The sequence below is a fragment of the Pan troglodytes genome, chromosome 6, assembly GCF_028858775.2.
Source record: "Pan troglodytes isolate AG18354 chromosome 6, NHGRI_mPanTro3-v2.0_pri, whole genome shotgun sequence".
NCBI lineage: Eukaryota > Metazoa > Chordata > Mammalia > Primates > Hominidae > Pan > Pan troglodytes.
This window is the reverse complement of record NC_072404.2, coordinates 142,988,525-143,011,380: the sequence shown is the minus strand read 5'-3', so window position 1 is coordinate 143,011,380 and position 22,856 is coordinate 142,988,525. Positions and strand designations below refer to the sequence as shown.

Genomic DNA, 22,856 nt, shown 5'->3' with positions numbered 1-22,856 from the left:
GGCTGGCTCAGGACCTGGGTAAGCAGAAGGGCCTAGGTGGAGAGAGCACCAAGCACCCCTCCTCAACCCCAGCTGCTCTGCCGGTGGGTAGGACATCTGGCTGGGCAGATAGAGCTCCTGCAAGGGTATCTTTCCCCTCCAAAGAATCTCTGAGTTATAGTCTCTTGGACTCACTTCCTGCAAAGCTTGAGGAGAAAACCCAGCTCAGAACCTGGAAAAGTGACATGAAAGAAAAACAAAGGCAAAAACAAGTGATGATGAGTTCTGCCTAAGCCTGGCTAGGATCCAAGGGAAAATGGGCAGTCGATCACACTTGGGGAATAGGCCACACCCCTGGTTCCTTTTTTTGAGTCAGGGTCTTGCTCTGCTAGCCAGGTTGGAGTGCATCTCAGTTGACTGCAGCCTTGATCTCCCAAGCTCAAGCGATCCTCCCACCTCAGCCTCCTGAGGTGCTGGGACCACAGGTGTCCATCTCCATGCCCAGGTAATTTTTTATTTTTGTTTTTTGTAGAGATGGGGTCTTGCCATGTTGCCCAGGCTGGTCTTTAACTTCTGGGCTCAAGCAATCCTCCTACCTCAGCCTCCCAAAGTACTAGGATTACAGGCATGAGCCACAGTGCCCAGCCACCCGTGGTTCCTTATACCCGCTTTCCTATTCCCCATAGGAGGGGTCTTCCCAAGTAGCAAGATTCTCAGTGGTGTGCAGCAAGGAACTACAAGCCCCAGACCCCACCGATGTTTTATAAAATAAGGGTAATAGACTATTAGTGGCAGAATTCCCTGGGTAATTTTATTTATTTATTTAATTTATTTATTTATTTTGAGACGGAGTCTCACCCTGTCACCCAGGCTGGAGTGCAGTGGCATGATCTCAGCTCACTGCAAGCTCCGCCTCCCAGGTTCACACCATTCTCCTGCCTCAGCCTCCTGAGTAGCTGGGGCTACAGGTGCCTGCCACCGCACCTGGATAATTTTTTGTATTTTTTTTTTCTAGTAGAGATGGGGTTTCACCGTGGTCTCGATCTTCTGACCTCGTGATCCGCCTGCCTCAGCCTCCCAGAGTGCTGGGATTACAAGCGTGAGCCACTGCGCCCGGCCTCCTCTGGGTAATTTTAAAGATGCATATTGTTGGGCATCAGACTAGTCCTGATGAATCACATTTTCTGAAATGTACCTCAGGATTCGTATTATTAACGCACATTCTCTCCCCCTCTAATTTTAATGTGTAAGGCAAACATTAAGAACGGCTCTAAGTAGCTACGAGAATGATGGGAAACAGTTACGTGGTTCATGGAACTATGAAGGGAGATCCTGTAATCTTCAGCAAAGGCTCCTTGGAGCTGGGAAGGAATGAGATTTGCACCACTGTAAACCCTACAGTATTTCCAGCCCAAGAATAAGGAGGGAGAAGCTGAGCTGAGGGTATGTGTGGGTGGGGTTGCCCTGCAGCCTTAGCTGCTTTGATCCTCTCCCACGTTGTCTCTTGGTACCCAGTAACCCAGCCTCTCCTTTGCAGGCTACAGACAACACCGTGTACAAACCACAGCAAATTTATTACTCAAGATCCAGTGCCACATTATAGCACCACCCAAAGCCCTCACCTTCCCCCTCCCAACCTGGCCCCTAGAGTACACCCAAAACAGAAAAAAAAAAGGAAACCCAGATCCCTGCTCCTCCTCTGGAAGAGGGGGCCTTGGCCAGGAAGCCCCTTCCATAGGTCCCAGCAGGCAGGAGAGTGGACCCCTCTGTGCCCAGAGAGCAAGGCTCCAGGCTCCAACAACAGAGAGAACATGCAGGCAGGAGCAGGAGCAGAGGCCTGTGGCTATGGGGGAGGAAAAGTGGGAGGAAAGGGCACTGCCTGAGGAGTCCGGGAGTCTGGTCATCCCGGGGATGCACGCAGGAGCTTCCGGGCATCAGGGGCCTGCCCCTGGCTGGTTAGCGCTTTGACAGCTCGTGGGACAGCCAGTCCAGACCATCGTACAGACCTGTGCCTTGGGTGGCACAGGTGGCCTGGACATACCACTGTGGGGAAAAGGAAAGAAAGAGATCAGCAACCAGGAACAAAAGGAATGCCTTTATATCTCTGTCCCAGCCTGCAGCTTCCCTCAAGAGGCAGGATTCAGCACCAGGTGGGCAGGACCCCTACCGTGCGGCTGCGTAAGTGCTGTAGCCCCAGCTTGTCAGTCAGCTCGCTCACGGGCATGGCGTTGGGCATGTCCTGCTTGTTGGCAAATACCAGCAGCACTGCATCCCGCAGCTCGTCCTCCTGCAGCTGAGAGAGGAGAAGAGAAGGTGGGACCCAGGCTGCGTCTCCTCTACTGTGTTGGGGAATTCCCTTTCTACCTCCTAGCATCTTGATTGGAAAAAAAAAGTATTGTGCAGTCTGCCGTTGAAGACAAGACATAGTTGTAAATGAGCTTGAGGTGACCTGAGCCCATAAGTCCAGAAAAGAAAGACCTTTTCCTAATTTGAGTACTTGCCTAGGCAAAATGACAACATTTCCAAATGGAAAAGGCAGGAATGTAAAATGTTTCTCTTTACCACATATAAGTCCCATCTCTCCCACAACTTCTCAGACTCAGATGTAAAGACATGAGAATGCGGCCGGGCGCGGTGGCTCACTCCTGTAATCCCAGCACTTTGGGAGACCAAGACGAGTGGATCACCTGAGGTCGGGGGTTCAAGACCAGCCTGGCCAACATGGTGAAACCCCGTCTCTACTAAAAATACAAAAATTAACTGGGCATGGCAGCGGGTGCCTGTAATCCCAGCTACTTGGGAGGCTGAGGCAGGAGAATTGCTTGAACCCGGGAGGCGGAGGTTGCAGTGAGCCGAGATTGCACCATTGCACTCCAGCCTGGGCAACAACAGCAAAACTCCCAACTCAAAAAAAAAAAAAGACAAGAGAATGAACAGAAAAAGTGAAAAAGTCACTCCCATCCAAAACAGGGTGAGATACACAATGTGTCTGTCCACAAAGAAAAACTTATATTCCTGGTCTTCAATGCCTGTGGGGGGCTCCCTGACTTCTATACCACTACAGAGATCACTCTGTCCCCAAGCTGAGGGCTCAGTTCCCAGGGCTCTGGGTACTCACCATCTTCTGGAGTTCATCAGCAGATTCTTGGACCCGCTCCCGGTCATTACTGTCCACCACAAAGATGAGGCCCTGGGCAGGAAGGAAGGAAGAAAGGAGAAGCAATCACTTCTGCCTGGGGCATACCGTAGTGTGGCCCTTTCTGTTTTCTTCCCATTTGTAATTGTGTCAATCCTTCTCATCTAGTAAACTCTACAGAAGTTTACAGAACTCTATAGAAGCTCTACAGGAGTCATGGCACAAACTAGAGACCCCACTGCAAAGAGGAAGTAGTTTATCCAAAGATGTGCAAGGAAATAAAGACATGTTATGAGGGCTAAATCAGGCAGCCTGGTCCCAGAATCCTGCTTCTAAAGAGAAGTCCAAGCTGGGGAAGACTAAGGTGAGTTCTGAAGAGTGAGTAGGGGGTAGCCAAACAGAAGGGGTAGAAGTGGGGAAGGGTTTTTTCCTTGGCCTGGGGGCCCAGCCTAGGCCAACAATTCTGTTCTCCCAGCCCTAACACCTTTTCCCGTGGGGTTAGAAAGTCCCCTCCCAACACTCCACCTGAGTGTTCTGGAAGTAGTGCCGCCACAGAGGCCGAATCTTGTCCTGGCCTCCCACGTCCCAGACTGTGAAACAGATGTTCTTATATTCCACTGTTTCTACATTGAAGCCTGCAGATAATTGGAAAAAAAATATGAGAAAACTCCTGAAAGAAAGGAACTCACTAAAACTACTTAGATTTCAGCAGGGACACAAAACCAGAAGGCAATGATCAAGGCCCAGGGGAACAGAACCCCAGAACTGGCGGTCAACAGGGCGGGGCTAGGTCACATCCACCCTGCCTCCGGTATCCACGTAGAGATACCCTGACCCACTTCTCAAATAGCTGTATCTGGTGTCAGGGTCAGCTCCAGAAAAGTGGCAGAACTGGGAGCAGACCCCGCGAGGGCCCGCCGCGGCGCTCCCGCTCCCTGCTTCATCCCCGGGCTCACCTATGGTTGGGATGGTGGTGACAATCTCCCCCAACTTCAGTTTGTACAGGATTGTGGTCTTGCCAGCCGCATCCAAGCCAACTGCAACGGAAAGGGGCACAGGGATGGAGATGGGAGCGAGGGAGCCCCCTAGAGACCAGGGAAAGGGAGAGGCCACAACAGCTGATGGTGACTGGGGCGGAGAGCGGGAGCGCCTCCAGGTGCGCGTCGTTATCTACCTTTGAGGCCTGGAGGGCAGTCGGGTGGCGTGAGCCAACTCCAAAGAGGGCGCGGAGCGGGAGAGGACTGGGAGGCAAGGGGCACGGGAGGTAGGCCGCGCTCCTTTTAAAAGTCGTCTCCAAGGGCGGAATCCTCCCTTCTTACCAGCCGGGCTGGGGCGGAGGGAGCTTCACCCCACCCAGGCCCGCAGCTCCGGGTGTCAGGCCCCGGGGTCGGCGATGCAGACCGGGACCCGCCCGAGAGCAGAGGCCCCGGGGCGTTATGAGGTGGGTGACTCGGGGCCAGAGACCCAGGTGAGCGGGGCTGGAGGGACGCGGGGGCGGAAGGGCTGCGCCGGGGCCGGCGCCCCGGTCCGGGCCGCGCGCTCGATCTGCCTCACCCATGAGAATCCGCATCTGCTTCTTCCCGAAGATCCGCGAAAAGAGCGCGGACACGGTGAGGCCCATGGCGGGGCCCGGGGAGGGGCGCGGGCACCGACGCGGGGTGCGGGCTGGAACTGGCCGGCCGCGGGGGGATGGGGCGCAGCGGCAGCAGGAGGAGGCTCCGCCGCCGCCTCCGCGCGTCGCTGCCCTCCCGACGTCACCGCGGGCCCGCCCCCGTCCGGGCCCCGCCCCCGGCTCTCGGCCCCGCCTCCCCCGGCTCTGGCTCCTGGGGGAGCCGAAGCTCCGCGAGTTGCCGCTGCTGGCCTGGGTCCCGTGCGGCCCTTACTTGGGAACGGGTCTGGGTCTCTAACGCGCCTGCCAGGCCTGTGGCCGCCGACCGGCAGCCCGAGCGCGGCTGAGGAAAGGATTCATCGCTCCGCAGCGGCCCCTGCCCCCATTTTCAGTGGCCGGCCGCTGGGCTTTGGTTTGTTGCGTCCAGGCCCCTAGGGGCTCCGGTTTTAGCCCTTGGGAACCAGTAGCACTGAACGTGTGCACCACTCTCCTTTGGGGAGTGGAAGCTGCGATTAGGGGTCTTGGTCCTCCCTTTACTGCCTCATCTTCCACCGAGGGACTTGCGCGTAGTAGGTGGTCGTGTGAAGAGTGCGCGGGAGGTAGGGGAAGGTGCCCGAGTGCTAGCTAGCTTCCATGGTCCCTCAAAACGCCTACTTCCTAATTCCCAATCCGCAGAACCAGTGTAAGATTCACGGCCTTGGGCGGCGGGGTCACAGACCCACTCCTGGGCTGTTGGAGAAGTCCACCTTCGTTTGGATAGCCCTGCGGGCCCCGCCTCTCAGTCCAGGCGCTGGCCGCTTTGCTGAAGTTCCTCACTTTGCCACAGACTTATGGACCTGGCTTATTCTTGCACACCCATTCAGGATTTTGTGAAGATCTTGACTCCGTAGATCCAAAGAGCTTCACATGTCATTTCCCTGCCTCATTTTAACATCTGAGAGGAGAATAGCAAAATAGGAATGAAATTCTTCTGCGGTGGAGACTTGCTCATTGCCAGGCATTATTAGGCCTAACAAATGCTTGTTCAGTTGAACTGGACTGATGGATTCTCAATGGAGCAAGGGTAGGTGTTATGTCTACTCTGGATTCCCAGTAGGCTTCTAGGATCAATTGTTTATGGACTCGAGGTAAACTGAGCTGGGAATAAAAAAACCTTCACTCATTCATTTGCTTTTTCAGCAGATATTTACTGAGCACCCACCACTTGCCAGCACGTGATTTCAGGCTTTAGTTCAAATCTTAATTCTGCCATTTCTTGAGGATTTGGCTTCAGCACTCCTCATAACTCTTCCGTTATTTCGTCATCTATAAAAGGAGACTTGTTCTAACTTAAGGGGTTATGGTGAATATTAAAATGATTTGATAATGTGACTGAATGTTATGTATAATACAGCTTGATGTTATTTGGGCCACTGAGAAACGGGGTCTGAACAGACCTCCAGGGCCTGCCCCATCCTGATCTGCAAAGTCTGTAACAAGGACAGACTTTGGGAAACAGGTATGAGTGAGTGAATGACTTTCCTTTTCTCTTCAGTCATAGACTTGCATCCCTAAGAAGGCTTTTACGAGGCTGAAGAGTACATTTTAGAGAGTTCCAATATAATAACAGAACTAGTGTTCACCAAGTTAGGTCAATTCTACATTTAGCTCTTTTATCAGCCTCTTTGCTTCCATCTCTGTTGTCACTACCTTCTGTTCCCCATGACTGAAAGTCTCCTCACAGGTTTCCTGCCCCTTGTTCCCTCCAACATGTCATACAAGTCTTGATGACATCCCACTTTTCAGATTAAAATCCATTAGGGCCTTACTATAACCCAAGATAAAATTTAAATGCCATAAGTTGGGTCCCTACCTATTGTGCCAGCCCCTCTGTTGTCACCTCCTTCACATACCCTAAGCTACTGAATGCTTTCTGGGTGAGTCAAACTCCGATACCCTACAGGTCTTTGCATTTTTTTCCACCTGCCTGGAATGCTAGTTTCCCTGATCTCTGGTTAGGTGGACAATCACGACTCATCCTTCAAATCCCAAAGTATTATTCCCAAGAGCCTTCCATGCCTCACCTAGACAGGCCTCTTTCCTCTTAACTTTCATACCACTTTGAATATACCCAGACATACTGGTGTGATAGCAGGACATATTTGTATGTCTGGTTCCTCACTAGATTGTGAGCTCCCTGAGGGCAAGGTCGTGTCTCTTAATGGTGTTACCATCTGGCACAGCACGTGATACGTTGAGAATCAGACTGATTAGAACTCCTAAACTTACTAGCTGTGTGACCTTGGGCATGTTACGTATAACCTTTCTGCCTCATGTTTTCATATCTGTAAAATAGTGCTAATGAGTATAGTGCTTACAATAATTACTGTAAAGACTAAATAGCAAAACTCTTGTGAGCTCCTGGTATATAGCTGGCACTCAGGATAGACATGGCTATAGAGTGCCCTCCGTAAATATTTGTGGAATCAACTCAGCAGAACTAAGGAAGGGTACTATTACGCTGTATGCCTACTAGGTACCAAGCACTGTGCTATAGAGGACTGCAGTTTTCGTGGTCTAAATGGGAGTCTTAATTGTTGCCTTTTAGGGACCATGGGTCCTGAGCTCCCAAATCGTTGGATGCGTCGTTCACCTGGGTGTTTGGTAAGAATGCAGTGCGACGTTGCTCTGTCGCTCGCTGAGCGTAGCCCGAGGTCAAGCTTGGGCGCTCTCACAAAACCAGTGCCACTCTGGTGTCTTCGACTTTGCTGGCTTCGCCTTTCCCAAACCTGTTTTTTGCCGCTCGCGGCCCCACTGCGTTCTCGACAGGCCGCGCCCACCCACCGGCCGACTTGGCCCCGCCTACCTTGGGCCCACTGGGGGCGGAGCCTGCGGCGCCTCGCTGACGTCACTTCCAGCGGACACGGAAGCGCCGTTGTCGGCAGGCAGCTTTAGTTAGGATGTCGTGATGGGACCGCGCTCAGCGTAACCCTCTGGCCGACGTGGGCCGAGGGGCCGGCCCGGGCTGCTGTGGCCCAGACGAGCGGAGAGTGCGGAGCGGCTTCTGGGCCAGCGCTAACGAGCCCTGGCAGTGTGCACCTCTGGTGCCAGTGTCGCCCCGCCTCCGGGGTAGAATCCGCCCCAGCCCTCCGGGCCTGGGACCCGGCGGCCGCTTTCGCCAGTCCGTCCGGCCGTTCCGCATTAGGTCCAGGATAACTAGGTGGAGTAGGTGTGCGGCCCGCCGCCGGACAGCCCGCTCGCTGTTTCTTTAAGCCCCCGCCTGCGTCTTCACGGCCCTCTCCCGTTCTGCTGGAAAGCTGACGTGGGGCAATCCGTTCAGACCCTCCATGGAGAAGTTTGGGATGAATTTCGGGGGCGGCCCGAGCAAGAAAGACTTGCTGGAGACTATAGAGACGCAGAAGAAGCAGCTTCTCCAGTACCAGGCACGGCTCAAGGATGTGGTCCGTGCCTATAAAAGCCTGCTGAAGGAGAAAGAGGCATTAGAGGCCAGCATCAAGGTGCTGTCGGTATCCCACGAGGCAGATGTGGGCCTCGCAGGTGTCCAGCTTCCAGGCCTCACCTTTCCTGACTCTGTGGATGACCGGTGCTCCACTCACAGCGAGGATAGCACTGGGACCGCCACTAGCTTGGATACTGCGGCCAGTCTCACCAGCACCAAGGGTGAGTTTGGGGTAGAAGATGACAGACCGGCCCGTGGACCACCACCTCCAAAGTCCGAAGAGGCCAGTTGGTGCGAGAGTGGCATTAGCAGTAGCAGTGGGGATGGGCCATTTGCAGGTGGGGAGGTGGACAAAAGACTGCACCAGCTGAAGACTCAGTTGGCTACTTTGACCAGTTCTTTGGCCACAGTCACTCAGGAGAAGTCCCGCATGGAGGCTTCTTACTTGGCTGACAAGAAAAAGATGAAACAGGACTTAGAGGATGCCAGTAACAAGGCGGAGGAGGAGAGGGCCCGCCTAGAGGGAGAATTGAAGGGGCTGCAGGAGCAAATAGCAGAAACCAAAGCCCGGCTTATCACGCAGCAGCATGATCGGGCCCAAGAGCAGAGTGACCATGCCTTGATGCTGCGTGAGCTCCAGAAGCTGCTGCAGGAGGAGAGGACCCAGCGCCAGGACTTGGAGCTTAGGTTAGAAGAGACCCGAGAAGCCTTGGCAGGACGAGCATATGCAGCTGAACAGATGGAAGGATTTGAACTGCAGACCAAGCAGCTGACCCGTGAGGTGGAGGAGCTGAAAAGTGAACTGCAGGCCATTCGAGATGAGAAGAATCAGCCAGACCCCCGGCTGCAAGAACTTCAGGAAGAGGCTGCCCGCCTTAAGAGCCATTTCCAGGCTCAGTTACAGCAGGAAATGAGAAAGGTAATTATCCACATCTCTTTCAAACATCAGTCATTGACCTGAAGTGAGAAATATTAGGGTTTTTTCCTCCTTTGCTAGTTAGAGCTAAGTGTCTATACTGTCATTTTTGATGCCACCTGAGAAGTTCCACTAGTGAACCTGGGAAGTCCTGTTCTATGCGGTGTTGACATATGTGCTTCCAGGAGGATGTGGAGCTTCTCAGTGTAGGCTGGGTTGAAGCCAGACAGCTCTGCACTTCTGGGCATTGGCATCTTACCAGCTGTGCTCTATGAAGCAGTATAGTGGCAGCTGTATAGTAAAAGGTAGCGTGTCTTCTGTTGGTATGTGCCTCTAGGAAGGGTGGCTGAAGGCAAAGGGGATTTTCTCAGAAGTAACCTCTTGTCGTTGCCTTTACTCAAGATTTGCCTGTTCTGGAGAAGTGCTATTTTCCAGAACAGGTATTGAAAGGGTGCCTCCTTTCAATGTGGAGAGGGAGATCCAGCGCAGTTTTGAACTTCCAGGAATACTGGATAAGGAAAAGAATGCTGTATGATTTCTTAATAGGATTTGAGGAAGCACCTGAGAAACAACAGTAACACATATTATATGTGGTTAGGTGGAAAGCAGAACAATAGCAGATGTATCAAGGTGCTTCATATCGTTCAGTATAATATGTGTCTTGCAGAACCCAAGCAGGTAATAGGAACTTTTGTTAGCTCCTGAATCAACCGAAAAATCCCTAGTTAGCATTCTTGCCAGGCCATCCCAAACCTGTGACCCTTTTGCTCCCCTCTCCTGCTTTCTCAGAGTTTGCTGTGGGGCTTTTGTGGATGCATTTTTGTCTGTTCCCTTGTTTTGCAGACAGCTCTTGCAGAGGATCAACTCCGTCAGCAATCTAAGGTAGAAGAACAGAGGGTGGCAGCCCTGGAGAATCAAATATCCGAGGTGTCTGAGCTGCTAGGCACCTACGAGAAAGCCAAGCAGAAGGACCAGCTGGCCATTCAGAAGCTGAAGGAGCGCATTCTGCAGCTGGACCTGGAGAACAAGACACTGGCTCTAGCAGCCTCCAGCAGGTCCCCTTTAGACAGCCATGGAGAGGAGTCCAGTCTGGATGTCAATGTCCTGAAAGATAAGATGGAGAAGCTGAAGAGGCTGCTGCAGGTTGCGGCCAGGAAAAGCCAGGTGACCCTGGATGTGGAGAAGCTCTGTGACCTGGAGATAATGCCCAGCTCGGAGGCTGCTGATGGGGAGAAGGCTACTGCACTCTATTACCAACAGGAGCTGAAACAGCTGAAGGAAGAGTTTGAGAGGTACAAGATGAGAGCCCAGGTCGTCCTCAAAAGCAAGAATACCAAAGATGGTAACCTGGGAAAGGAGCTGGAGGCAGCCCAGGAACAGCTTGCAGAGCTGAAGGAGAAGTATATTTCCCTGCGGCTCTCCTGCGAGGAGCTGGAGCACCAACACCAGCAGGAGGCTGATGACTGGAAGCAGGAGCTGGCCCGGCTGCAGCAGCTCCACCGGCAGGAGCTGGAGCGGTGCCAGCTGGACTTCAGGGACCGCACACTGAAACTGGAGGAGGAGCTGCACAAGCAGCGGGATCGTGCCCTAGCTGTGCTCACCGAGAAGGACTTGGAACTGGAGCAACTGCGTTCTGTGGCCTTGGCCTCTGGGCTGCCAGGACGCAGAAGTCCTGTGGGTGGTGGCGGTCCTGGGGACCCAGCTGACACATCATCCTCTGATAGCCTGACCCAAGCATTACAACTTGCAGCGGCCAATGAGCCCACTTTCTTTCTGTACGCTGAGCAACTGGCCCGCAAGGAGGTGGAGATCACATCACTGAGGAAGCAGAAGCACAGGCTGGAGGTCGAGGTGCATCAGCTGCAGGATCGGCTGCTGGAGGAGGGCGAACGGCATCGCGAGGAGGTTGCAGCCCTGCAGAGCCACATCGAAAAGAACATCAGGGACCAGAGCAGGGAGGGAGCCAATCTGGAGTACCTCAAAAACATCATCTACCGCTTCCTGACCTTACCTGACTCCCTGGGCCGCCAGCAGACTCTCACAGCCATACTGACTATCTTGCACTTCAGTCCAGAGGAGAAACAAGTGATAATGCGACTCCCAACCAGTGCCAGCTGGTGGCCTTCTGGCAAGAGATGATGCCATTTTCATGAATTCCTGGAATTTCTGTGCCTCTTTTATGTGGGAAAGGGCAGGCTCTGGTTTCTGCTGCCTCTTCTCTTACATTGCCATTTATTTCTTCACTGTGTTGAGCTGGGAGGGGTCTTCAATGTGGGAAGGGATTTTCTGCCAAATGCCATTAATGCTGCTTTATCCTTAGGCCCTAGAGATACTGAAAGTCCTGGGGCAGTATCTTCTGATGGTGTGCATGTGAGGAGAAGATGAGGTTAGGACTGAGAAGGGCAGAAGTTGGAACAGTGGTAAGGCTGTTTTAAAATAAGATGTTTTGTTTTAATAATATGCTCCTGGCACAAAGCTAGGAGTAAATGTGACTCCAAAGGGAGTTCAGTTAATCTCTGAAATGCACAAAACCTAGCTATTTTCTCCCTCTCATCACAGTCTGAGTCTGGTCCATTGCTGCCCCAATTCTCTGGGGACATAAAACCAGGCTGGAAAGGGACCAGGAAGTTTGAAATAGTGACATATCATCCACTAGTCCCAAGGGCTAAGGAATAGTGAGTTTATTCTGGAAGGAACTGGGAAGCTTAGTCTAGTTAGTGCCTGGGGATGACCTATGCAATCACACCGCTTATGACCATCCTAGAGAGGGCCCTGAGCACCAGCTTGATCTTAGGGATTTCCTAAGTAACCTGCTTTTTGCCTGGATAGGGTTAAAATAGACCTTTCTTGCCTATCCTTGCCTTAACCTATCTGCCTGAGGTTGGCCTGAGATTGTGAGTCAACGACTTCGCTATCTTTTCCTCAGTGTTGAACTTTCATTAAGAAATAAAGTCCTAGCTTCTTACAGAGAGGGGTCCAAATGGTGAATGCTCATCCTGCCTGGATTCAAGGAATTAGCTCAGAGATTGGCCCCTAGCTTTTCTGCCTTTGTAGGGACAGCAAAAGGGGAAAATTTGCTGCAGAAAATTCCAAAAGATTGCTGTAGCTCTCACAAGGAAGTGGTAAAGATCAGCTAAACCTGGGTTGGGGTGCTTTCTGCCCAGTGGGTCTTGGCATAAGTAGATTAATCCTGCTCTTTTAAGAAAAGGCAACTTATTCAGGCAGTCTGGAAAGGGGGTTCTCAGAAAACTCAGTTTCTTTGTTCCTTCTTTTCTCCCAACTACTCTTACTGGTTATAGAGGTCTTTGGACTCTAAAGACCAATGTTTGGCCACTAACTGGACTAATATGTATCTTTCTGTGATTTCATCATAGAGGTCTGTTTTGTGAGGGTTTGGGGTGCAGAAAACTTTGATTAAATCTTAATGGGAGGCTGGGTGACCTGGATTATCTACAGTGAGCAGACTTAAATGGAACAGAAGTTTATGTGTCCAAATGATGGAATCATTAAACCTGAGTGACTTGACCTGTGTGGTTCCTTAATAGTATCTATATATCTAGACAAAAATAGATTGTGAATGTAAATGGTGAATGAAAAGGATGGAAATAATGTTTTCATATGTTAATCCGTGAGCTTGAATCCAGGGAGGAATACCTCGGTGCTTTAACCACCTTAGTTATAACACATTTCTTAGCCTGGAATTGTGTGTGTATATGTTTGTGTGTGGCCACCTATGCTGGAAAATGCTTTCTTATGGGTTTAGTGGGCAGGCTTAAAACTTCCATAATTACACTTCAACCTCTATAAGTAATCTGTTTATGAATGCTTTATTATCCTTAAAATCAGGATTCATAGTATCCCGAAAAAGTGTCTCAGGACATCAAGCCAAACTAAAAAATAGTAATAAACTTGCTTAATTTTCTTACCTTGTTCTCTCTAAATGTAGGATGTCTTGTAATTGTTATTTCTAGGTAGCTGTGGACAGAGTAGAAAGATCCATAGTCACAGTTGCTTTCCTAGGACTAATAATCCCTGTGCTTTTTTGACTTTTGAGAAGATACCAAATAGGAAAAGAAGCAAGTCAATTTCTGATTAATAATTTTAGAAATTTGGAGATACATAAAGCTGTGAAGACTCCCAACTGAAACTAAAAGACTTACTCCCTTCATACCCTTGACACAGTCTAGAAACAGACAAAATCAATGCAGACATGCTAAATTCAAAATTCCTTATCTCCCACACCCTTCCCTGAAACAAGTTTTCCAGTTATTTGGCTGGTTTGCCTGTGACAGATACTGTAAGGAAGGAAAGGGAGAATGAGGGTGAAAGAATTGAGATCAGAATTAGAGAAAAACACATTTTCCTTGGGCCCTGGTCCCAGAATATCAGACGGTATATGAGATGTGTTAGTAAGGTAATGAGGCTGAGCCTTACGTGATTAACCATTACCACGCAAGTTAGAGGAGCATTGCTATGAAGAAGAGATGGACGGAGAATGTGGAGGGAAGGCATTCTGACCCCTTCTTGGGCACCTCCCATCTGGGGAATAAACCTGTCCTTGTATCATGCCCTGGCTGTTGTTAAATCCCTGTCTGTTACCTAGAATTCGAGCTCTCAACCTTGTTTTGTGAAGCTACTACTACTAAGGATCATTTTTGCTCATTCTTGTAGAATGTCCTGGTGTCGTGTTGAGCCATTTACACCCATTTTTATCATTTACTCCTCCCAGGGGCTATTACCCCCATCTTAACAGATGTTAAATTTGTGGAAGATCATGTAACTAGTAAATGTCTGTGTCAGGTCTGATTAGCCACAAAGCCTGCTTAATCTGGGTATGCTCCTGCCTCCTCAGCCCTTGGGAGGGTCAGAGCCTCTCCCTAGGTTTCTAGGGATGGGGAGACTGCTCTCTAGGCTGGACTGGACTGGCTCAAATGGAGAGAACGTCTCCAGCTATCAATTGCAGCCAAGCAAAGTTGCTACGCTATAGGGTTGAGCAGGCAACAGTGGTTCTTCATAAGAGCCCTAAAGCTGCTCTGTCCCCAGTTTGCAGATGATTGCTAGCTTTAGAACTTGGGTAATTCTAACACAATAAAAGAGTACTGGGTACTAGCTGGTGTTAATAGTATGTTCCAACTATCACCTCTGGAAAAACTGGGGAAACAGTTTTGGGAATTGGAAATAGAATCCTAATGAATGAGTCACTTTACTCTCCTCTCCCCCCCATCCCCTTTTCCCCCCAGGCAGTCTGGTGACCTCAGATGGATGGTTTTTGGAGCAAAAAACCCCCTAATTATATAAATAGCCAGCGTAGTATCTGAAACAAGGTAGGTGCTAAAACACTCTTTTTATCTCCACCAGGAATGTTAAGTAGCAGAATTAGAAATCAGACTGAGGCCTTCTGGATTTAAATCTAGTGTTTCTTTGTCACAAGTGTGGCTGTAAACAAAAGGAAAAATGACGACTGTCTTTTATCCAAGTGTCTGCTATGAGGGAGACTACTAACATTTCCCCTACCTTGTTTAAATCACACAACAATCAGAAGCATATCTGTTTTGCAGATGAGTGAGTGGAGACTTGGCAAGATGGGATGAACTGGCCAAGGGCCAGAGCTAGTCATGGCAGAATCAGGAATCAGACATGTTTATATGGACCAAAAGGCTCAGGCCCTTTCTGATGTCTGTGCTGTCTCCCAGCAGAGGGCAACGTGAAACACTGAAGAAGTGTTGCTCACTAAGAAATTTAGGGGGCTCAGTTGCTGGCACGGGCTAAGGAAGAAGGGGTCCTTGTTCAGGTGGTCCTCTCTTCAGTGCCAAATGACTGCCTCCTAATTTCTCGGAAACCTGCTTTCCTAGCAGCAGAGCTGTTACACAATGAAATTTATGAAATGGACTCTTGTTACAAGTCAGTTTTATGAGAGTTTGAGTAGTGACAGACTGTTTTTCCTGGGACCCAGATCTCCTGGATAACCTAAATATTGAAGGTGCTGACAGACTCACACTGCAGGGAGCCCATAAAAGCAAAGGATGCCTGGAGAAAATGACCCTCCTAAGAAGAAATGCCCCGTCCCTTGACTTTAGCAAGGAAAGCATCTCTGGTTCAGTATAAATTCATCTATTGCCATGATCTCCTTCCATATCTCACAGAAGGAATCTGAATCCTGATACCACTTTACATGAATGAGTTTTTAAATGTAGGTTTACACATACATTTCATACTTTTTTTTTTTTTTTGAGTCTCCCTCTGTTGCCCATGCAATCTCAGCTCTTAGCTCACTGCAACCTCCACCTCCCATGTTCAAATGATTCTCCTGCCTCAGCCTCCCGAGTAGCTGGGATTACAGGCATGCACCACCACACTTGGCTAATTTTTGTATTTTTAGTAGAGAGAGGGTTTCACCATGTTGGCCTGGCTGTTCTCGAACTCCTGACCCCAAATGATCTGCCTGCCTTGGCCTCCCAAAATGTAGGGATTACAGGCGTGAACCACCACACCTGGCCCATACATTTTATATTAACTGAGGCTGTGCTGTCCACAGTCAAAATATATGAAGGGGTAGTATTTAGATTAGAGTCCATTGTCTTTCCCTTAGTTCAACAGCTACCAGGCTTTTGAGCATGAGGGAAGCCTCAGTCTAGGCAATTTCACAGGCCCCTTGGGGGCATTCTGCCCTGGTATCCTGTTTACTCCACTCCACTGGAATAGCTGTCCAAAATGGAGGCTGAGCCAGCTGAGATGAGATTTGAGATAAGTCTGGAGGCCAGGCTTCTTTGGTTTGGTGTTTTTGAGTGCCTGCATTGTATTACTTGGCAAGTTTAAATTTTTCACATCTAGAATCCTCAGGCACACTGTTCTCTCTGCCTTCAAAGTCCTTCCCCACCCCTATCCCAAACCTTTGTAGTATCCCAAACCTTATCCTTGAAGACTCACCTGAAATGTCACTTCCTCCATCCTGACTTTTCTGATACCCAGGGACTTCATCCTCTGAGGTTCTCCAGTACTTTGCTCAGTGCTTAGACACAGAAGTGATTTCTTGTACTTTCATTATTCAAGTTACTTCTCTGTCTCCTGGACTGCCCTATAAATCCCTGAAGGTCACTCCCATGCCCCATTCATCTTTGTGCTCTCAGGACTTTTCATATCCTGGCACATAGTAAGTGTTCAATAAATAGCTGAATGAATCAAGAAGAGACTGAAAAATACTAATCTTGTACCTTCAGAATGAGCGATTTAATTTTTGTTAGTATTGCTTTCTCCCACTGGTCTGCTTTCCTGCTCGTTTTTTCTTTAGCCATATTAGTGAATATGACTAGAATTGACTCTGGGAATATGTCTATAATTGATGTTAAGTAAAATAGTTTCCTTTGGTTGTTAGAGGACTTGGGGAGCTAGTCCTGGTCCCATCAAGGAATTCTCTTCAGAGCTAATTGGAAGATCGCTGAGCAAAGGAGAAAATAAGATGTGGCAAGGACTCTAGGCCCAGGCATATAGCCAAACTTTGGGTTTCAGGTCTTATTATTTTTTAAATTTTTATTTTTTACCCCCATACCTAGAGGATGATTTTTTTTTTTTTTCCTGAGGCAGGGTCTTGCTCTGTTGCCTAGGCTGGAGTGCGGTGGCATGACCATAGCTCACTGCAGCCTTGAACTCTTGGGTTCATGTGATCCCCCTGCCTCAGCCTCCTAGGCAACTGGGACTTCAGGTGTGCACCACCAAGGGTGGCTAAATTTTTTTCTTTTTTTTTTTTTGAGATGGAGTCTCCCTCTGTCCCCTAGGCTGGAGTGCAGTGGTGCTATCTCGGCTCACTGCAACCTCTGCCTCCCAAGTTCAAGCAGTTCTTCTGCCTTAGTTTCCTGAGTAACTGGGATAACAGGTGTGCGCCACCACACCAGACTAATTTTTGTATTTTTAGTAGAGACAGGGTTTTGCCACATTGGCCAGACTGGTGTCGAACTCCTGACCTCAAGTGATCTGCCTGCCTCAGCCTCCCAGAGTGCTGAGATTACAGGTATGAGCCACCACACCTGGCCCTTGCCTGGCTAATGTTATTTTTTACAGATGGCATCCTGCTGTGTTGCCCAGGCTGGTCTAGAACTCCTGGGCTCAAGCAGTCTTCCCACCTTGGCCTCCCAAAGTGTTGCCATTACAAGTGTGAGCCACTGTGCCTGGCCTCTCAGGTCTTACCCTTGATGAAGACTCCAACAATAAGCTTCCCTGATGGGGAACCTGTATATCAGAGGCCCCTGGACTTGAGGGCTGTGTAGAATAAGTGCCTTCATTACTTGATCTCGAGGGGATTATGGATTGTCCTTTTTTGTCTTTCTATGGCTGTGACAAACTTCTTGACAAATGGAATTTTGTTCTCTCTCTGATGCCCAGGCTCAGTCACAGACAAAAAAAGTTGGTATTTTTCTGTGAGCTGACATTTGCTCCTTCAGACCAGCACCCAACTTCTGGAGAGGGACTAGGCGAGATATGCTTGCCTGGCATGAGGTAAGAGTCAACCGTGGTGTGCTCTTTCTCTTCTAAGTCTTACCAGAACACTTTCTGGGAGCGCTTCTAGTGTCTTGGTTAGTATTTGTAAATGGTTGGTGGTCAGTGAGTCCCCTGGGTACAGATGGAAATGGTATTTCCAGTGGTTAGTGAACCATACATACTTTTGAGACACCTGGGGCCTAAATCACTCAAGTCAGCAGCCCCTGCTCTATCATTCCTGAGGATGACTCTGGCTGTATCTGGATGTATCTTTCAAGTTGTGGTGGCTGACTTGGCCAACAGGCCCAGAGAATCAGAGCCTGATTTCCCAGCCAGAGGAGATTCGCTAACCCAGTATGAGTGATGCTGCTGTACCCGTCTCTCCTCCTCTCTCCATTTCAGCCCTTTTGCTTCTCCAATATAAATCATAATTCCTTCCCTGAAGTTGTTTACAGTCTGTCAAGGGTCACAGTATGTGCATCCAGACTGCAATCCCAGGAGGCCTCTGTATGCTGAGAGTGGTTGATCAATGGATCGTATGAGGGTGAGGAGGCAGGGAGTGATCCAGTGCGATGAAGAAAGTCTTCAGGATATGAACCTGGCTGTGAGTGATGATCTGACCTGCATAATATGGCTTAGATAGGGAAGTGCATCCACCGCAGCAGAAAAGCATGGACCAAAGGCCCAGACTGTGCAAGCCCATTGTATTAATAGATTGGATATTGAGGGAGAATAACATTTGTGGAATCACGGGATGTTAGATCTGAAAGGGACATTACAGCATGTTCGGTCATGCCCCTCTCTTAACAAAACAGGAAACCAAGACCCACACAGGACAAATTGGCTCTATCACCAGTCTGGCTTAGGAGTAGAGTAGAAACTCTTGTCCAGAGTGATGGGTCATGGCTGGATGGCTAGCACAGTAGGATGCCAGGTTCATTGGGGGTTTGTGCACTGTCAGCCTGGGTGAGCAGAGCAGCAGTAGGCACAGAGGGAGGGGGACAGCAAGGCAGCAGCTCCATTGATGTGCCAGCCTTCCCTTTCCTCCCCTGCCACAGCTCCTGGGACTCTTAAAGAGATACAAGAAGAGAGGCCAGGCATGGTGGCTCACGCCTGTAATACCAGCACTTAGGGAGGTAGAGGCGGGTGGATCACCTGAGGCCAGGCATTTGAGACCAGCCTGGCCAACATGGTGAAACCTCGTCTCTACTAAAACTACAAAATTTAGCTGGGCGCGGTGGCATGCACCTGTAGTTTCAGCTACTTGGGTGGCTGAGGCAGGAGAATCACTTGAACTGGGGAAGCGGTGTGAGCCAAGATCGTGCCACTGCACTCCAGCCTGGGTGACAGAACGAGACTCCGTCTCAAAAAAAAAAAAAAAAAAAAAAAAAAAACAGAAGAGAAAGGGGAGACACCAGAAGGATGATGCTATTGATTTGGCCAACTAAGGGTAACCTACCCAGGAACTCCCACCTGTGAGGGCTAGTGTTTATGGGCCAAAATTTTAACCCTATAGGTGGAGCCTGGAACATTTAGGTTATATAGTCATGTGTTGCTGAATGACTGGAATGTGTTCTGAGAAAGGTGTTGTTAGGCAATTTTGTCACTGTGTGAACATCATAGAGTGTACTTACACAGCCTAGATGGTATAGGCTACTGCACACCTAGACTATATGGACAACCTGGTGCTCCTAGGCTGTAAGCCTACAATGGCATGTTACTGTACTGGATGCTATAGGCAATTGTAACACAATTCTAAGTATTGTATATCTAAACTTAAGAAACTTTAAAAAGGTACAGTAAAAAAATATAGTACTAAAGGAAAATAAATTTTTTAAGATAAAAATGGTACATATGTATTGGGCACTCACCATGAATGGAGCTTATGGGACTGGAAGTTGCTCTGGGTGAGTGAGTGAGTGAATATGAAGGCCTAGGAATTATTGTACACTACTGTAGACTTTATAAACACTGTATACTTAGGCTACTCTTAATTTATAAAAATTATTATTATATATATTTTTTGAGATGGGGTCTCCCTTTGTGGCCCAGGTTGGAGTGCAGTGGCATGATCTCAGCTCACTGCAACCTCTGCCTCCTGAGTTCAAGTGATTCTCCTACCTCAGCTTCCTGAGTAGCTGGGATTACAGATGTGTGTCACCATGTCCAGCTAATTTTTGTATTTTTAGTAGAGACGGGATTTCATCATGTTGACCAAGCTGGTCTTGAACTCCTGACCTCAAGTGATCTGCTCGCCTCAGCCTCCCAAAGTGCTGGAATTACAGGCATGAGCCACCGTGCCTAGCCTATTCTTTCTTTAATAATAAATTAACCTTAGTTTACTGTAACTTTTTTACTTTATGAACTTTCACATTTTAAAAACTTTTTGACTCTTTTATAATAATACTTAGCTTAAAACACAAACCCATTGTAGAGGTGTACAAAAACATTTTATTTATTTTTAGAGACAGGGTCTTGCTATGTTGCACAGGCTGGACTCAAATTCCTGGGCTCAAGCAATCCTTCCAAGTAGCTAGGACTACAGGTGTGTACCGCTACACCTGGCCTTTTATTTCTTTATATCCTTATTCTAAGAGCTTTTTTCTATGTTAAAAATTATTTATTGTTTTTACTTTTTAAATGTTCTTGTTTAAAACTAAGACACAGGTCGGGTGCTGTGGCTTATGCCTGTAGTCTCAGCACTTTGGGAGGCTGAAGCAGGCGGATCACTTGAGGTCAGGTGTTTGAGACCAGCCTGGCAACATGGTGAAACCCTGTCTCTGCTAACAATACAAAAATTAGCCAGGCATGGTGATGGGTGCCTGTAATCCCAGCTACTCGGGAGGCTGAGCCAGGAGAATAGCCTGAACCTGGGAGGCGGAGGTTGCAGTGAGCTAAGATCGCGCCACTGTATTCCAGCCTGGGTGACAGAGTGAGACTGTGTCTTAAAAAAAAAAAAAAGACACAAACACACACATTAGCCTAGGCCTATACAGGGTCAGGATCGTCAAGATCACTGTCTCCCATCTCTGCACATCTTTTCCCACTAGAAGGTCTTTGGAGCAATAACACGCATGGAGCTGTCATCTATGATAACAATGCCTTCTTCTGGAATACTACTTAAAGAACTGCTGGTGGCTGTTTTACAGTTAACTTAAAAAAATATAAGTAGAAGGGGTATACTCTAAAATAATGATAAAAAGTGTAGCATAATAAATACATAAACCAGTAACATAGTCATTTATTATTGTTATCCAGTGCTATGTACTGTACATAATTGTGTGTGCTGTACTTTTATATGACTGGCAGCACAGTGAGTTTGTTTATACCAGCATCACCACGAACATACATGGTGGTTTGGCATTGCAATGGCAGTGACATCACTGGGCAGCAGGAGTTTTTCAGCTCCATTGTAATCTTATGGGACCATTGTTGTATAAGTGGTCTGTGGTTGACTGAAATTTCCTTATGTGGCACATGACTGTGTTACTGCTTATTCATCCTATTCTATCCCAGGCACTATTCTAGTCACTAGAAATGCATCCTGTCAATGTTTAGCCCAGGATATAGTCTCAAAGAGTAAGGATGACAATTCAATGTGGCAAATGCTATAATGGAGGAATAGAAAGAAGGGACAGGACATGAAATTCAGTCAGCAAGGAATCAAGAAACTCAAGTGACAGTGACACTTCACTTTGCAAGCTTTGTAAGACTAGGCCCAACTGGCATTAGCCACATGGACAGGCAGAGGTGGTGACAGTGGGCAGGGGGGAATGTAGCAGGTGGAGTAGATTAGCTCTTCCATTTGTTCCAGTGTCCTTGTGGTTCTGTTTTCCTGGATTGCAGAGACTAGCACATCAAAAACAATGTCAGTTGCTCTTGCAACTAGGATTCCGGAGGTAATTGAAGCTACATTGGAGATTAAAATCAAGAACTGATTCGAGGGGGAGAGAGTGGGTCACAAGCGAGGCTTCCATTTTTCTGGTGTGGCTCCAGTGTCTTCCTGTTCCCCAGATTGTGGCAAAGGGAGTGCAGCTCTCTTTGAGGAACCCAAGCAGCTGGGAGGAGAATGGTGCCCATTTCATAGAAGAAAGAAGATGCCTTTAGGATGTGGGTATGTTTCACCCAGGGCACATTTGGGTGGAGATGTCTAGAAGTGAGTTGAAAATAGAGTTTGGGAATTCAAGAGCACAGGTTGGAGTAGAGATAAAGATTGTCATAGTGTGTGATGTAGGCATTAATGTGGGTGAGATTACTTGAGGAATGTGTAGCATCTGGAGACAAGAGGGCCAAGAGTGGCACTTGCCCCCTTCGAGAAAAACTTTTTGGAAGTAATTTCACATTGACTGCAAAGTTTCAAAATACTACAAAGAACACTCACATATTCTTTACTCAGATTCATCTATTGTTAAAATTTTGTTCCATTTGCTTTATCATTTGCTCCCTCTGTGCACATGTGTATATTTTTCTGAACCATTTGATAGTAAATTATATATGTCATGGCTCTCTGCCCTTTAAATCTTCAGTGAGTATTTCCTGAGAACAAGGATATTCTCTTACATAACCACAGTGTAGTTATCAACTGCAGTAAATTTAATATTTACAATGGTATTGTAGCAGGACGAGCCGCTGACAAGAACCCCTCAGACACCAAGTTGTAGAAGGAAAGGGCTTTATTCAGCTGGGAGCATCGGCAGACTCACGTCTCCAAAAACTGAGCTCCCCGAGTGAGCAATTCCTGTCCCTTTTAAGGGCTTACAAGGGGGTCCGCGTAAAGGGCTGTGATGGATTGAGCAAGCAGGGGGTACGTGACTGGGGGCTGCATGCACCGGTAATCAGAACAGAACAGAACAGGACAGGGATTTTCACGATGCTTTTCCATACAATGTCTGAAATCTATAGATAACACAAGCAGTTAGGTCAGGGGTTGATTTTTTAACTACCAGGCCCAGGACGCGGTGCTGGGCTATCTGCCTGTGGATTCCATTTCTGCCTTTTAGTTTTTACTTATTTCTTTGGAGGCAGAAATTGGGCATAAGACAATATGAGGGGTGGTATCCTCTCTTATTCGTATGATCTAATCTACCATCTGCATTCTAATTTGTTAATTAACCCAATAATGTCCTTTGCAGGATTATTTCCCTCTCTAGTACAGAATCCTGTCTAGGATTACATATTGCTTTTAGTTGTCATGTCTCTTTAGTTGCATTTAATGTGGAATAGTTTCTCACTTTTTCACTGTCTTTTATGATATTGACATTTTAAAAATAATACAGCTTCCCACTCCCTTTTAATAGAAGGTTCT

At 48.3% G+C, this 22,856-nt stretch overlaps 2 protein-coding genes across 2 annotated transcripts; one reads left to right on the top strand and one right to left on the bottom strand.

Annotated features, from left to right (window-relative positions):
• Positions 1-1,534: 1,534 nt before the first annotated feature.
• On the bottom strand, positions 1,535-4,882 carry ARF5 (ADP ribosylation factor 5). Its single transcript, XM_519351.8, has 6 exons — positions 4,670-4,882; positions 4,072-4,152; positions 3,641-3,750; positions 3,098-3,169; positions 2,147-2,272; positions 1,535-2,022 (listed from the first exon to the last, which is right to left on the bottom strand). Exons 1-6 carry the CDS (start codon positions 4,734-4,736, stop codon positions 1,936-1,938), a joined length of 543 nt encoding a protein of 180 aa, XP_519351.3. The 5' UTR covers positions 4,737-4,882; the 3' UTR covers positions 1,535-1,935.
• A 2,532-nt stretch (positions 4,883-7,414) lies between these two features.
• GCC1 (GRIP and coiled-coil domain containing 1) lies at positions 7,415-12,604 on the top strand. Its single transcript, XM_519350.8, has 2 exons — positions 7,415-9,082; positions 9,923-12,604. The coding sequence occupies exons 1-2, from the start codon at positions 8,051-8,053 to the stop codon at positions 11,216-11,218; spliced, it is 2,328 nt and encodes a 775-aa protein (XP_519350.5). The 5' UTR covers positions 7,415-8,050; the 3' UTR covers positions 11,219-12,604.
• The last annotated feature ends 10,252 nt before the right edge of the window (positions 12,605-22,856 follow it).

Bases quoted from the DNA above. Each gene is read 5' to 3' on its own strand.
- ARF5 (XM_519351.8), bottom strand. From the start codon at position 4,736: ATGGGCCTCACCGTGTCCGCGCTCTTTTCGCGGATCTTCGGGAAGAAG. The intron at 3,751-4,071 runs GTGAGCCCGGGG...AATTATCTGCAG, and splicing joins CACCACCATCCCAACCATAG to GCTTCAATGTAGAAACAGTG. The intron at 3,170-3,640 runs GTGGAGTGTTGG...CTTCCTGCCCAG, and splicing joins ACTACTTCCAGAACACTCAG to GGCCTCATCTTTGTGGTGGA.
- GCC1 (XM_519350.8), top strand. From the start codon at position 8,051: ATGGAGAAGTTTGGGATGAATTTCGGGGGCGGCCCGAGCAAGAAAGAC. The intron at 9,083-9,922 runs GTAATTATCCAC...CTTGTTTTGCAG, and splicing joins TACAGCAGGAAATGAGAAAG to ACAGCTCTTGCAGAGGATCA.